The 14,027-nt window shown below is 39.7% G+C and overlaps 1 protein-coding gene across 11 annotated transcripts in view; it reads left to right on the plus strand.

Annotated features, from left to right (window-relative positions):
- adgrb2 (adhesion G protein-coupled receptor B2) overlaps window positions 1-14,027 on the plus strand; it is a 214,629-nt gene that overhangs the window by 108,019 nt on the left and 92,583 nt on the right. For 10 of the 11 annotated variants that reach the window (XM_038724746.1, XM_038724739.1, XM_038724744.1 and 7 more), the window contains exons 3-5: window positions 1,029-1,112; window positions 3,765-3,953; window positions 11,822-11,983. In XM_038724746.1, coding sequence (XP_038580674.1) covers window positions 1,029-1,112; window positions 3,765-3,953; window positions 11,822-11,983 — 435 coding nt within the window. The remainder of the gene's footprint in view (window positions 1-1,028; window positions 1,113-3,764; window positions 3,954-11,821; window positions 11,984-14,027) is intronic. The other variant, XM_038724749.1, reaches the window with a different exon arrangement.

Raw genomic sequence — 14,027 nt, forward strand, 5'->3', positions numbered from 1 at the left:
TAAAATTTACAGTGTTTCCCTCTGAGATGTAGTGGAGTAGAAGAATGAAGCAGCATAAAATGGACATACTTAAGTAAAGTACTTGAGTAAATACTTGTAAGTACTTAGTTGCATTCCACCACTGCTCTCAGCTTCTATGAGTAAAAGCAACCACTGCAAAAAATCCCACGGGCAAGAAGTACCCATGTGGAAAAGATCTGCTAAATCAAAGATTGTTTCCCCTGCCGAGGGAGTTGATTAAGCCTTGTGTTGCTGAAACTAAGCCTACAAATCCATTTGCACAGATCAGAACAGTCTGCGCTCATGCCTCCGTATGTTTGTACCAATTGAGATAAAACCGACTTAGATATGTTGCATGATTCCACTTTCTCCATACTCTCTCTCTAGGCAATCATTCTGTTTCCACAAACTCTCATAATTTAAATCAGATGTGCTCTCTGATATATTTAGATTCTTTTTTTTTAGTTACTTACTTTGCTGTGCTGAATTGTGAATACTGTCACATTGCATTTCAATGTGAATATTTTTATTGACATTTCATGTTTTCCCTCTAAGCTAATGAGCCAGTCAGAACTGACTTCTTCCTGATTTTCTGAGATAATATTGCAGACTTGACACTCTGTTATCTGTTTCTGCACGATGTGTGCTGAAATGTATCAGGGTGTTCTTTAAATATTCTGCTACAAGGAGCAAGCCAAGGGAATGTAGGCGTTTGTATTTTTATTTTTGCCAGAGTCGTGTTTTGGATGTACTAAAAAACTTGCCTTTTTTGACTTCTATGAGTGTACAAAATAGCAGTGGGTGCGATGAGCATTTTATCTACTATAGCTTTAAAAAAAACAACTTTCTGTATGCTATGGCACAATTACATCTAGTATACAAACTGTGCATCCATTTGCCAGTTTTTGTTGTAATCTTTCTATTTAACACACTTGGCCTCTCACTGGATTTCATATATCAAGCTATACACTGCAGATTTTACGCATTAAAAAGTGAAATAAATGTGGTTGTTTTATTTACTTTTCCAGACCCATATGATGATGATGATCTGAAGGTGAAGACCCAAAGACCACGATCAGCTGACCAGCCAGGTGTGTTTCAGGCACAGACAGGTGAGTAATGTGTGTGTGCATGTGGGAGCATGAGTGTGTGTGTGTGTGTGTCACAGCACAGAACAAGAGTATCCAACTTGACCTTGACCTACAGGCTGTATGTGTAAGTTAAAATAAGGAGTTCCATATAAATAATTTTATAAATTTACCTTTTGATGCATGACTGATCCCTGGGGAAGCTTCCATAATTGACCATAGCCATGTGTGAATATGTGAATGTGTGCTTTTGAATGGGTTTGGCTTACATAATTAATGGATTTAATTATTCATCACATTATACATTAAACATATTAACATATTTTAATTTAATATAATTTTTCTAATTCCATGAACGTATATATATATACAGAGGAAACTGTCCTTTACACACATGACATGTTGATTGCTTCACCCACAGCAGAATAAGTCACATACCAGTTTGAGACTCTGCACCTATGCATACATACACATACACACCCACATTCACATCTACCACTGCATGGAGGAGGGAGTCCCTACCGCGAGGAAAACCCCATGGCTCTGTCTTGTCCTTCTCCTCTGTTCTCCTCCTCCTTGCTTCTCCCCATTCTTCCTTTCCTCCAGGCATATGTGATGAGCTTAAGCCCTGACTCACGGCATGTTAATGACGATGTAATGCGATTAACGGACATGCAATTAATTTGATTTCCTTCTTTGCCATGTGATGACGCCTCCATCAAAGGACACAGCGCTCATAAACAATTTGGAGGGAGAGAAGTGGAATGACTTAACTCGTAGTTTTTGCTTTCAAGGGCGTAACTCAGAGGAAACAATGGGATGCCTTCCACGGCTGCCAGGAGAACTGAAGATCAACCAAAACATATCTTAGCACTCTATGGGTGCTTACGAACTCATAGAAGACACAAAATTAAATAAAAAAAATTAAATGCTTTTTTTTATGTATGTAGCACTATATCTACATCTAAAGCTTAAATCCTTTTTTGGCTTAAAGGTGTGGGATCATATGTGTTGCCAATGATTCCGTGAGTATTAATATTGAGTATCAGCAGGTTTCTCTAACAGGATCATCATCCTTATCAATATTCAATCAATGTGTATACTTATTTAGTATGCATCAATATCATATATTGGGTATTGATATAGCATCACATGCCAGGCCATGTGAAATTATATAAAATCTAACGTTGAACATAAGCATAAGAAGCAAAAGCTCTCCTATATCCAACAAATGATGCTCTTGGGCTCTCTCAGCTTCTAAATGTCTCTCATCCACGGGAGGAACAGAAAAAAAGAATGGCCCTGTATCTACAGAAAGTCTGTTTGGTTACTGTAACCAGGAAGCTCTTTTATCATCTGTCAGATAGTCCCAGGCTTTTCTCTTGACAATAGTATACATTACAATTTTGCAGGGACGTGCACAGGAATTTTGAAGGGCAGTTGCTCTGACCTGAAAAAAGGCACTAACACAGTATCCAAAATGTATTAACAATATAAATGTCACCAAAATACATATGAGAAAAAGAGTTCCTTATATTATTGTTTATTGTTTTTTTTTAATCATTATTATTTTTTATTTTTTTTCCTTTTTTTTTTTTATTTGAAAATAAATAATCTAGATTGAATTGACAGATGGGGGAAAACTTCTAATAAAATATTAAATAAAAAAACGCTTAGATTTCGGAAAAAAAATACAATCCTTTTTTAACCTTTTGGCTTCCCGTACATTCAGTTGCGCTTCTAGCTCGTATTCACTTCTGTTGGTACGTATCACGTATGGTAACTGGGCAAAACTACGCATGATTTGTTGTAGTATGATTGCATAAAGGAAGGAAACAGGAATTCCGGTAGGGAACAGAATCGACTGACGTGCAGGCAGCGCTGCAGCAGTGCAGCCACTTAAACAGAGTTTGCCCTTCCCCTACTGACTTTCACTTTCGGTGCCCGAATGGAAGTGAATGAGGCTTTGCGATCGCGATTATTTTTTTATTTTATTTTTTTTTCTCGGAAGGGCGAGTCAGAAGGGCAACTTGAGTCAGGAAAGGCAAACGGGCAGTTGCCCGGGCAACCAGAGCAACCCCCCTGTGCACGTCCCTGCAATTTTGTTTGTCTTTTCTCATTGTAGTAATGTTGCAATGGTGTCACAGGCATCCGAGGGAATTTTCATTTTATTTCAGTAAATAAGAGTAAAGAAGAACTAAGCATTGCTAACACGAATCAATAAAGCCAACATGTCTTGATGCTTTTGGTTCTGGGAAAATTGGAAGTGAAAATGTATGTATGACTTGTAATACATCTCCACGAACAGTAACTCTGATTTCTTTGCTGGGGCTTTATACTCTAAGGCTACTTTAATACAGCAATATAAAGAAAGTTTAATATTTTATGGGTATGAGATGATAGTCTAATGAGCCACATGGTTGTATGCTTTGTCCTTGTATATATATATATATATATCATGAATGTAGAGAAACCTGGAACCTGTCACATCACCTGTTGCTGCTGAGGATGTTTTAGAGCCGGCATTTGGTTTTATTTGCTTGAAACCGTGCAGCCAGCAAGCTGCGATTGTGTCAGTTAATATTACCGCTCCTCTTGACCTTTTGTGTTCCATCTGACACATCATGAAATGTTAAGAGTTCTCCTCTCTCTGTCCATTTCTGCCTTGCTCTTCAGGTGACCCCGCAGCAGAGGAGTGGTCACAGTGGAGTGTGTGTTCTCTCACCTGTGGGCAAGGCTGGCAAGTGAGGACACGATCGTGTGTTTCTTCTCCCTATGGAACACTGTGCAGCGGTGCCCTCCGGGAAACACGCATGTGTAACAACACCGCTTCCTGTCCAGGAGAACCTGGGGTCACAGGCTCAGGTATGCTTACTGAACTCTCCACTGGCTGCCTTTCAGCATTGCCTGAATTCACGGGCACTGACTGTTCTTATTCAAGAATGATGGGGGTTCTGTCTTTATGTATTTATTTATCTTTGAGTGATTTTTTAAAATCTGAGATAGACTGGTGACCCCTCCAGAGTGCCTGGCTCCCCACAGTGCATTCTGGGATATGCCACTATGACCCCAAGTAGGGATTAAAAGGTCGAGAAAATAGATTAACAACGTTAAGCAGTATTGAAAAATGACGACCAACGACCACACTGTAGGCACCGTTCTTTTTAATTGTGTTTTGTAAAATATAATTTGACAAAATGCAGCTTTCAACCATAATCTTTCTGCTTAACACCTCACTCACCCATGCGGCATTTACTTGTCTATTTAAAATGTGTTAAGAAAGCTGTAAAACCAAAGACAATAATGACAGTGTGAAACTCTTGTCACTTTTGTGGAGGGTAGGCAGTATGCACACACACACACACACACACAATCACACACATCACATGGGATCATTTTGTCACTTCAATTCACACTACTGGCCAGCTGAGAGAGAAAGAGGTAAAGACACAGAGAGACAGACATGACACCTGAGCTCAATGTCAGCAAGTCTATTATACTTGCCATGGCTCAGAAGTTAATACTTCCTGGCCTCTCTATCTTTAGCTCTCTTCTGTTCTTTCACTTTTCTTTCAGCATTGTTCTGTTTTCCCTTGTTTTGCCTATATTAATGTCTACCTATGTCTAAACAAATTCGGTATTCTAGAAAATTAGAAAATGAATCCACCAAGAACATAATTACAAGAGAAACTCATCAAGGTAAGAAGGTAAGAATACGGCCTATACAAAGATCGAAATTGTTGAATGTAAATTAAATGTAAAGTTAAATTTGTGGTCGCACTAATGTGATAAACATAGAAAAACATTCAAAATGAAAACTGCAGCTACACTTTTGCTTCGTATTCTGCGGAATGCATTTTTCATTTTAAATGCAATGGCAGCTCTAAGATATATTCAACCTTTTAAATACAAGTTTTATTTGCATATGCTCTCAGCAAATCAAGGTGAGTGTATGCAACCCTACCTGCTTGCTACTAAAAGGCAGGAGCAACATAAAGCGCACTTTGTCACACGCAACACAACACAATCAAGCCAGATCGAGTCACTGAGTGGACATATGTACCGCTCATCCTGAATATTGTGAGTCCTTCACTAGATGGAAATTTTAAAGTACTGCCTGCCCCCTGCTATTATAGCCTTCACCAGTGTGCTAGTTGCACAGTGTGTTGTCTGTTTGCTTGCATGGTTCTTGTAGCTGGACAGGAGGAAGGATTATCACTATTGATCATCAATATGTAAATGATGGAAAATCTGATATTTCTCCAGGTGGGAACTTGGTGCATTCCTGTCAAAAAAGGCCTCACTATCAACTGAGGAATTGCATCTGTGGTGGGGCTATGCAAAGTAGATGAACAACCTCAACTCTGGTGTTCATACAAACATGGGCCATGCCAAAACAAGCAACAGTTGAATGTATATTTCTGATGCAACAACAGAGAGACAATTTGGAAAATCAATGCTGCTGGCTACTCAGTATAATCAAGAGAATCATGTCTGAGCCAGATATAATATCAGACAGTCTAAAACCAATAATACCTAAGAGAGTGCGTCACAGGAATATGGATCTAATGTCTCCCTCAAACAGCCATTCTAATAATGACAATGATGTGTTTGAGGACAGAACTTCCCTGTGGATGGATAACTCAAAGCAAAAGTTGGGCTACTACAGTCTAAATGTCAGCATCACCACATGGACTTCACCTATCACCCCTAATAGACATTGAACATTCAAGGTATCTCTGTATGTGCTACACAGTATGTATAGTATGTGTGGTTGTGGTGTTGATGTGTAGTTTCTGTTGTTTGTGTCTGCGCCTGCCTGCATAACGTGAGGGTGTTGTTTTGGCTTCGTCCCGTGTTATGTCAGTGTTATTCGTTACGTAAGTAAGTAAGTGCATTTCAGTGTGTATTTTCTGTACATCTAGAGTGAGAGTTTTGATGCCCCCCCCCCCGCAGAAAAACAAAACATGAGAAGCGAGAGGAATATTTTCCTTCCCTGTCGGTGCATATGCTAATCTTGTTTTTATGCAAATGTGCCAACGCGATTTGTATGTCTAAGTGCCTCATTTTCCATTCAGCGTCGATATTAATATCCTCAGCCTTTCCTTTGATGGAATATTGGTTGCTGTGTTATGTTCCGTTTATTATTTCTTTTTTCCCCCACTCCTCTGATGTTTCCTGATGTGGTTCTGGAGGGGTGTAGGGGTACTTCAGGGATTGCCTGAATGGGATCACACCAAATTCAAGTAGACTGGGAATGTAGGGGCGGTAGCAAAGAGACATAAAAGTGTTTAGTGAACTTAATGTGATTTACTTTCTTTTAAAATCATTTTAGTTTTATATTTTATCTTATCTTTTTACTTTGACTTATTGTGGGGTATAATTTGGGGCTTGTTTGATTTGTTAATCTTTATGCTGCTGGATTCAATCCCTGTCCACCCCTGGTCCAATGGGGAGTCATAAAGAAAAATTTAGTACTTCATACACAGGCAGACACACAAGCACACTAATCAGGACTGCAGTAATTTGGACTATCAATTCAGTCACAAAAATAACAAATGTACACCTCAAATACTATAAAAAATACACATAAAATGCTAATGTAACACTCTCAATGTCAATAAAAATAAAATAAAAATGAAACAGCGATTTGAGTTTGTAGAGAAATACATATAGAGACACAGCTCATTGGCTGAACATGTCAACCAGTAGGGCCAATTTCCTGATTTACCTGAAAGATCCGCAAGTGAAATGTCTTTAACCATGATCCTCTATTCTGTTTCATATGTATTTGCTCACAACCACAAATATAAACGGCACACAGGAATAAGAGCACATGCAGACACACACACACTTTCACAGTTTCTCCCAGAGTATCCTGAGGTGAGGAGAGTGCAGTCTGCATGCTTAATTGGGTAGATGGGTTTGCCAGAATTTTCTATTCTGCTTTTTTAGCATTTATTTGTGTTTGTGCACAAGTTAGGACTTAGAAGTATGGGTGTGTTATGAGGGTGAGTGTGGGTGGATATGTCTCTGGGCACATCTCTGTGCATGCCTGTATGTGTGTCTGCGCGAGTTAGGGAACATCAAAGAAGTAGCTTGGACAGAAAGCCAATGAAGTGAAAATGGACATTTTTTTCTCCTCCGTTTTTTATGGGTAAAACTCTTAAATTAAGGTGATACAGATAATCAATTTTAAGTAATGGTCTGGCTCTTGACAAAGCAAACTAGGCAGTAATTGGCCTGGCAAATTAACTTTTTTTTTTTGGAATATGCACTGAAGTATAAGGATTTCATGCCCCAAAGCGTGCAAAGTGAAGTAGTACCCCTGCTTCTCTTCTATTTAGCTACTGCTCATTTGCCATAGAATCAGTGACATTTAAAACATGCAGTGGAACAATGGTGCATTATGAATACAGTATGTCTGGGTCAGTGCGTAGTCAAACGCTGCAACACCACATTTCCAGTATTAACTCAAGCAAGAGACCGAAGGTGCATGCAAGGATATTGTCATGAACTCATGGCAGACTTATGCAGATGGTACACACACAAACTTACGCATGCACATACCCTCATACATAGTGTTAATTGATGCAAGCATTCCATGTGCTATGACCCCAGATGAAATTGCTGGTAATAATGGTGACACTTAGGGTCAATATGATGCATGTGCCCTATTATAGACTATGCAAATCAAATGTAATTAAAGCTGCAAGCAGCGTTGGGCGGGCCCTCACACGTGTAGCGCGTCGAGGAGTGAGGTGGCCATTTTGAATTTTATGGTCTTTTTTGGATGATCTACACACTCCGTATACTTTAACGAACTCCTCCTAGGCATTAAGAACCGTGCGAGGTCCCTATTGAAACTGAAGGGGATTCTTTTTCTTTTTTCTGCAAAGTAACCTCAATTTTGGGGGCCTAAACATATTCGAAAACTCACCAAACTTTGCACAAAATTCAGGAAATGGCTCGCTAACGCCCCCTACAGAGCAGCCCCCGGACTAAGTTTCACCTATGTGTACGAAAATTCTGTGGTATGTGTATCATGTCCAGATGTGCAAAAAAGCCTCTTGGAGCCATTGCCTAAACCCAACAGGAAGTCGGCCATTTTGGATTTAATGGTCATTGTTGGCGATTTACACACTCTGTACTTTTACGAACTCCTCCTAGGGAATAAGTCCGATCAACTTCAAATTTTCGCTGTGCAGTCTAAACCCATTGACGATTAAAAGTTGTACAAACGGTTATATCAGTCGGCCAGTTTACCCGTGGCGTGCTGTCAAACATTGATGATTCGCCATGAAACAGGAAGTTGTTATAACTTCAGTATACATGCTCACATCTGCACCAAATTTTATATGTTTAATAAGAGTCGCGCCCTGAACACACCCATATGCCAATATTCACTAAAAGTCATAGCGCCACCTGCTGGAAACAGGAAGTGACCTTTAACAAAGCAGCCCCCTACGCACGTTTCAACTACATGTATGAAATTTCTGTGGCACATGTATAATGTCAGGGCGTACCAAAATGCCTCTTGGAGCAATGCTCTAAACCCAATAGGAAGTCAGCCATTTTGAATTTTATGGTCTTTTTCGGATGATTTACACACTCCATACTTTAACGAACTCCTCCTAGGCATTAAGAACCGTGCGAGGTCCCTATTGAAACTGAAGGGATTCTTTTTCTTTTTTCTGTAAAGTAACCACAATTTTCTGCAAAAATCTTTGCAGAAAAAAGAAAAAGAATCCCTTCAGTTTCAATAGGGACCTCGCACGGTTCGTGCTGGGGCCCTAAATATAAGAAATTAAAAATTAAAATATCTTCATACAGCATGCATCATAAGTAAATATCATTATTGCACAGACACGTATAGAAGTCACGCATCCTCATTACAAATATCCTTATTCTCTGCAGTGCTATTAAAGTGTGCTCTACTAAGCGTGTGTGTATGCATATGTTTAAATAAAGGAGGGGGAGCGTGGACATTTTATCTTCTCTTATTTGAGCTTGCTCGCATTTACATCAGAAACCCAGGCCAGTGTAAGTGAGTCTATGTGTGCTCCCTTTTTGTGCACGTTTTAAATTTTTTTTTTTGCTATTCATTTTTCACAAAGCTCAATTTCTGGAGTTCATGAACTTGCTTCTGTGACCTTTGTGTTGCACAGATCTGTCACTTTGTTGTTTGATCATCACTGATCACTTATTTAATTCTTTTTTTTCTGTGCTTGCAGCTGTAAACATGCTCTTCTCCACCTCCCTCTGAGACTGCAAAGAGAACTAAAAGACAGTTGAACTAAAAGATGCGCTGTATAATGTTAATGTAGCTGTTGGTGTCAAGATAGACGACAAGTTTGATGTAATTGCCCCGTGTTGGTGTGTTTCTGACTGGACTGAATGGGGAGTATTTACCTGATCGTGGCATAGGTAGTGTGACATAATCCTAATCCCCATATCCAAGGACATTTTGTCATGTTTTTTCTTCTTTAATTTGCTTCTACATTTCTCCTATGTCCCTATCTCCAAATTATATTGATTCATTTTAATGTGTCTTAAACCCAAAGCAGCTTCAAGCTTGATTTTATGGGCCAATTGATTGACTTTGCACAGATACACTTTTATGGGGTTTGAGGGATGGAGACTCGATTCTGATGAATAAGTAATGGCCTACAAGCAATCCTGTGGTGTTGAGGTAAAAAAAAAGATGCTTAAAAAGAGAACTCTGACTGAACTGTATTTTTAGCTTCCCTCTACTCTTTATTGTCTCAAGTTCTGCCGTCTCCCGAGAAGGATCTTGCGATTTGGAATGAGATACCCCCAAGGAATCTGCTTGCACTTTGAGGATAAACACCACCTTTCGCAGCCACAACTTTCTCAGCTGGTTGCACTAAATTGCAATTTCAAAGCTCAAAAAATCTTTAATTTAGGGGCTGATGAACACTTGCAACCATGAAATAGTGCATTTAAAAAATAAAAGAAAGAAATTTGGGACTGGGTGTTTGCTGTTAGCTACAGTATGACTCACAAATCCCAAAATGAATGCCAACAACAATATTTTTTCAAATTCAGGATTGGGTTGCACAAGCCATTTGTAAATCTAATACAAAGTGTGTGTGTGTGTGTGTGTGTGTGTGTGTGTACAGTTCTTCTTAAGATCTTACTACTTGCTAGTTTCAAATTTGGTTGCACCAGCAAACCTGGCTAGTAAGTTCTTCAGTAATGTGAGGTGGTACATTTTGTACAAATCTCTACTTAGTAAACACTTATGTTATAACTATGCTGAGTTTTAACTCAAGAACAGCTGATATAACCGGCTCCAGTTCAGCAAGGGCCACAAATCAGCTTACTTGAAAAAGCATTTCATTAAAATGTACAAGTAGAATAACAAAAAACAACACAAATGCTTATCAATGGATACAGTCCTGATGCTTTTTTAAAATCTCTGCCAATATTGCAACATATAGCCATTTTCTACAGCTTACTTAAAGACACACTGATAACATGTGTAGCTGAATCTACAGATTACTCACTATTTACCAGCTCTCTATATCTCTGTACTTTTAATACCCCCGTCTTCTCCCTCTCTCTCAGCCTTCTACTCCTGCTCCTCTGAGCCTTCCTTCACAGAGTAGACTTAATTATTTATTGCCATGATTTATTTAGCTTTGCTCAACACAGGACCAGCAATCTCCATCCTGCTGTCTCTAACTTTCTATCCCTCCCTCCCCCCCTTCTCTATAGCTTGCCTTCTATCTTTCTCCCAGCATCTCTCCAAATCTGTTCCTTTCTCTTTCTTCCATCTCTTCAACATAGCTTAATCTCCTGCGGTCTCTCGCTGCACATTTCTGTATCTTCAAAATAACCTCCTCATTTTCTCTGCCTCTGTTTTCTCATTCCAAAGTCTTTCAAACTTTTTAAGCCCAAATCCCTTCTCTTACAATCTCCGCTCTTTGTCATGTTCATCTGTTTTTATTCTCTCCCTTCGTGACACTCATTAACCAGTCCTGTCACTCATCTTTTCATCCTTCTCCAGTTGAATATTTCTTTTGCATTCATGTTCCTCTAATATCTGTCTTTCCATCATTATTCCCTCTAATCTCAGGTCAATTATTTTTTGTGCATGCACGTGCAAATGCGTCTGTCTTTTCTCTTACATGGCAACAAGCTGCTGAATTATCCTTCATTATCTGCAAACTTTTTGGTGCAACTCCACTGCTCATTTATTTCTATTTATTCTGTTGTTCTAAAATGGGATGAAATGTGCCAAAAAAAAAAGGAAGAAGGAAAGAAGAGGGGAAACATTTTCAATACTTTAATTGGTGTTTGAAGTGTTTGAAGTCACTGGAGTTTTTGGATCCTTTGGTTCACTGTATAGAATAACTGAAAGCTCTAATAATTTCAGAAGCAAACTTACCACATTCGTTGTTTTGTTATGACTCGAGCTGCGTTACTGCATGACTTCAAATGCCAGTGTCCATTCCTACATTTTCTTTCATGTAGTAACATGTAAGTTCAGTGTTTCTTTTCCTTTGTAATTGGAATGCTTTTGTGGAGGTCAGAAGGTCACCTCCATCATGCTTTCTAAGGACAGACTCATTAAATATCTCGTTTCTCTCATTCTCTAACCCTCTTGCCTGCGATGGGATGGTCCACCCCCTCCCCCCTCTCCCTCTCTCCCTCATTCCTCATCCCCATGTTGTGTGTGTTTGTGCGTGTGTTTGTGGGTGCTGCAGTGCATGGGCTGTGGGAGGAGTGGTCGTCATGGAGTCTGTGCTCTGTGACCTGTGGGCGGGGCTCCAGGACGCGAACCAGGAAGTGTGTGAACGGAGGCGGGGCCGTGGCTTGTGGACAGCCTGACATTCAGACCAAACTCTGCAACATAGCAGTGTGTCCTGGTTAGTACCATCCCCATTTACATTCTACACCCATTTTCTCTCTCTCTCTCTCTCTCTTGGCCTCTCTGTATTCCAGCATGACTTCTTTTTCTCCCAAATCACAAAAACCAAACTGGGTTGGTGTCATAGCTCTTGAATTTACATGCTTATGCATTTATATTTTGTGTTCTTCCGTTGAAGTTCTTGCAGTGACCACGTGTTTCTCTCCTCTGCTAAACTGTGGACTAATGCTGCATTCATGTCACGCCGTGCAGGCTGTAATTACGAGAAGCTGAGTGGGAAAACTGTACATGTCACCCTGCCATAATTCTAAGTATAGGCTGTTGGTTATTTCTGACAGCTATGATATCTTCCACATGATGAAAAGAACTGCATACTTGTCAACAAACTGGCGGCTGAAAAAAAATGGCATCTCTGGCAATTCCATCTAAATAAAATTCCATAGTGACATCAATAGAATCAATTTAGCTAATCATTGTAAACATTGGCCTGCTGAAGATCAGCCTGTCAATGTGAGCATGTTAGCATGCTGATATTAGCATTTAACTCAATGCATCACTGTCACCACAAGTACAGCCTCACTGAGATGCTAACCTGGCTGTTTACGCTTGTTCCTCTTGTTTTTTTAATTTAAATGTCTTTGTCATCTTGACAGTCTGATGTTTTACAAAGGAGCTATATTTGATATTTATTGTTCTTCTCATTCTGCTGACATGGTGTGAATGCAGCATCTCATCTTTCCTGCCTGCTTTTGCTCGCTGCTTTCTTCCTGTATCCTCACCAGAGTTTTCAGTTCCATATTCATCTGTGGTCAGCCATGGGAGTCTTTTCAATCTCTCACTCAGCCATCCTGAAGGATCGTCGCCTAGCAAAGCCTTCAGGGTGGACCTCTATGCTTCTTCCATGGTTGGCTTGGTTTAGATTGCGGAGCAGTCCTGCACTAGAGCTCTTCAGCTACTCCGAGATTACCTGTTAGGCCTAGACCGCGTCAAGAACAGCAATAAGTCACCTGTGCAGCCACATCTAATTCTGGTGTCGAGGGCACCTCTGGACTTTATACCAATCTGGCTCGGACTGTCCAGCTGAAACGTCTTTATCAGGCTGCCATTGGAGTGGAATAGGACAGAGCAGCTATTGAAATAATATCTCAATAGAGCAGATTCTGAAGAAACACTGGGGCAGCTACTATCACAGGGCAGCTTTCTAAACTTAGACGTCAACATATCTCCTGGGATGTAAATACAAACCTCAGTAAATGTGATTTTGTATTTCAAGAAAACCACTTACTTTAAAAGTAAGTATTCATTTCAGTGATTTAATTTTTTGTGTTGGCAGAATACAGATAGTTTCTGCCAAACCTTTGAGTGAGACATTAAAGGATGCACAGACACTAAAACATAAACAGTTTATAACAACATTGGTGGCTTTGTGAATAATAACCTTTTTTTGCCTGAATTGATTTCAGTCAGCGTGAGATTGCGTATGCTTGCATAGTATGTAATCACTCACTGCCTGAGCAATTATCACAGGATAAGTGCTTTTTATTTATTATTGCTAAGGCAAAGAATCCTGTATCCATTTTCCCCTGGTAAATGATAAATAATATTTATGTGAATGCCGCTGGAGCCTGTCTGGTCTAGAGCCTTTTTGTGTTCTCACCCGTCTCTGCATACTAATATTTATTTTTATTTTTTGCTTTTTTTGTTTTCCAAAGCAGGGTTTTTTATAAGGTTAATGTTTAAATAAAACAAAACTGTCCCCATTGCCAGACAAAGAGGCTGCAAAGTTATGTCTCAAAGAGGGAGGAATAGGGAGACGTCGTAATCTAAAGTATGGCCTCCGGGATGTTTTGCCATGCTGTTTTGGGAACAGTGATGGAAAGAGAGTGTTTGGGAGAAAGGGTAGGCTCCTCCTTCAAGGGCCTTAAGGAAATCTGTGGATGTGTGTCTTCATATGGTTTATGTGTTCGTGTATGAGTGTGTGAATCTATCACAACACATTCAATGTGCTTTTGGGAGTTCAAAGGCAATGGTCCTTTGAAATG

This window comes from Micropterus salmoides, unplaced genomic scaffold (genome assembly GCF_014851395.1).
Source record: "Micropterus salmoides isolate LMB-PRFRI ecotype aquatic unplaced genomic scaffold, ASM1485139v1 Ms_hic_scaffold_17, whole genome shotgun sequence".
Taxonomy (NCBI): domain Eukaryota; kingdom Metazoa; phylum Chordata; class Actinopteri; order Centrarchiformes; family Centrarchidae; genus Micropterus; species Micropterus salmoides.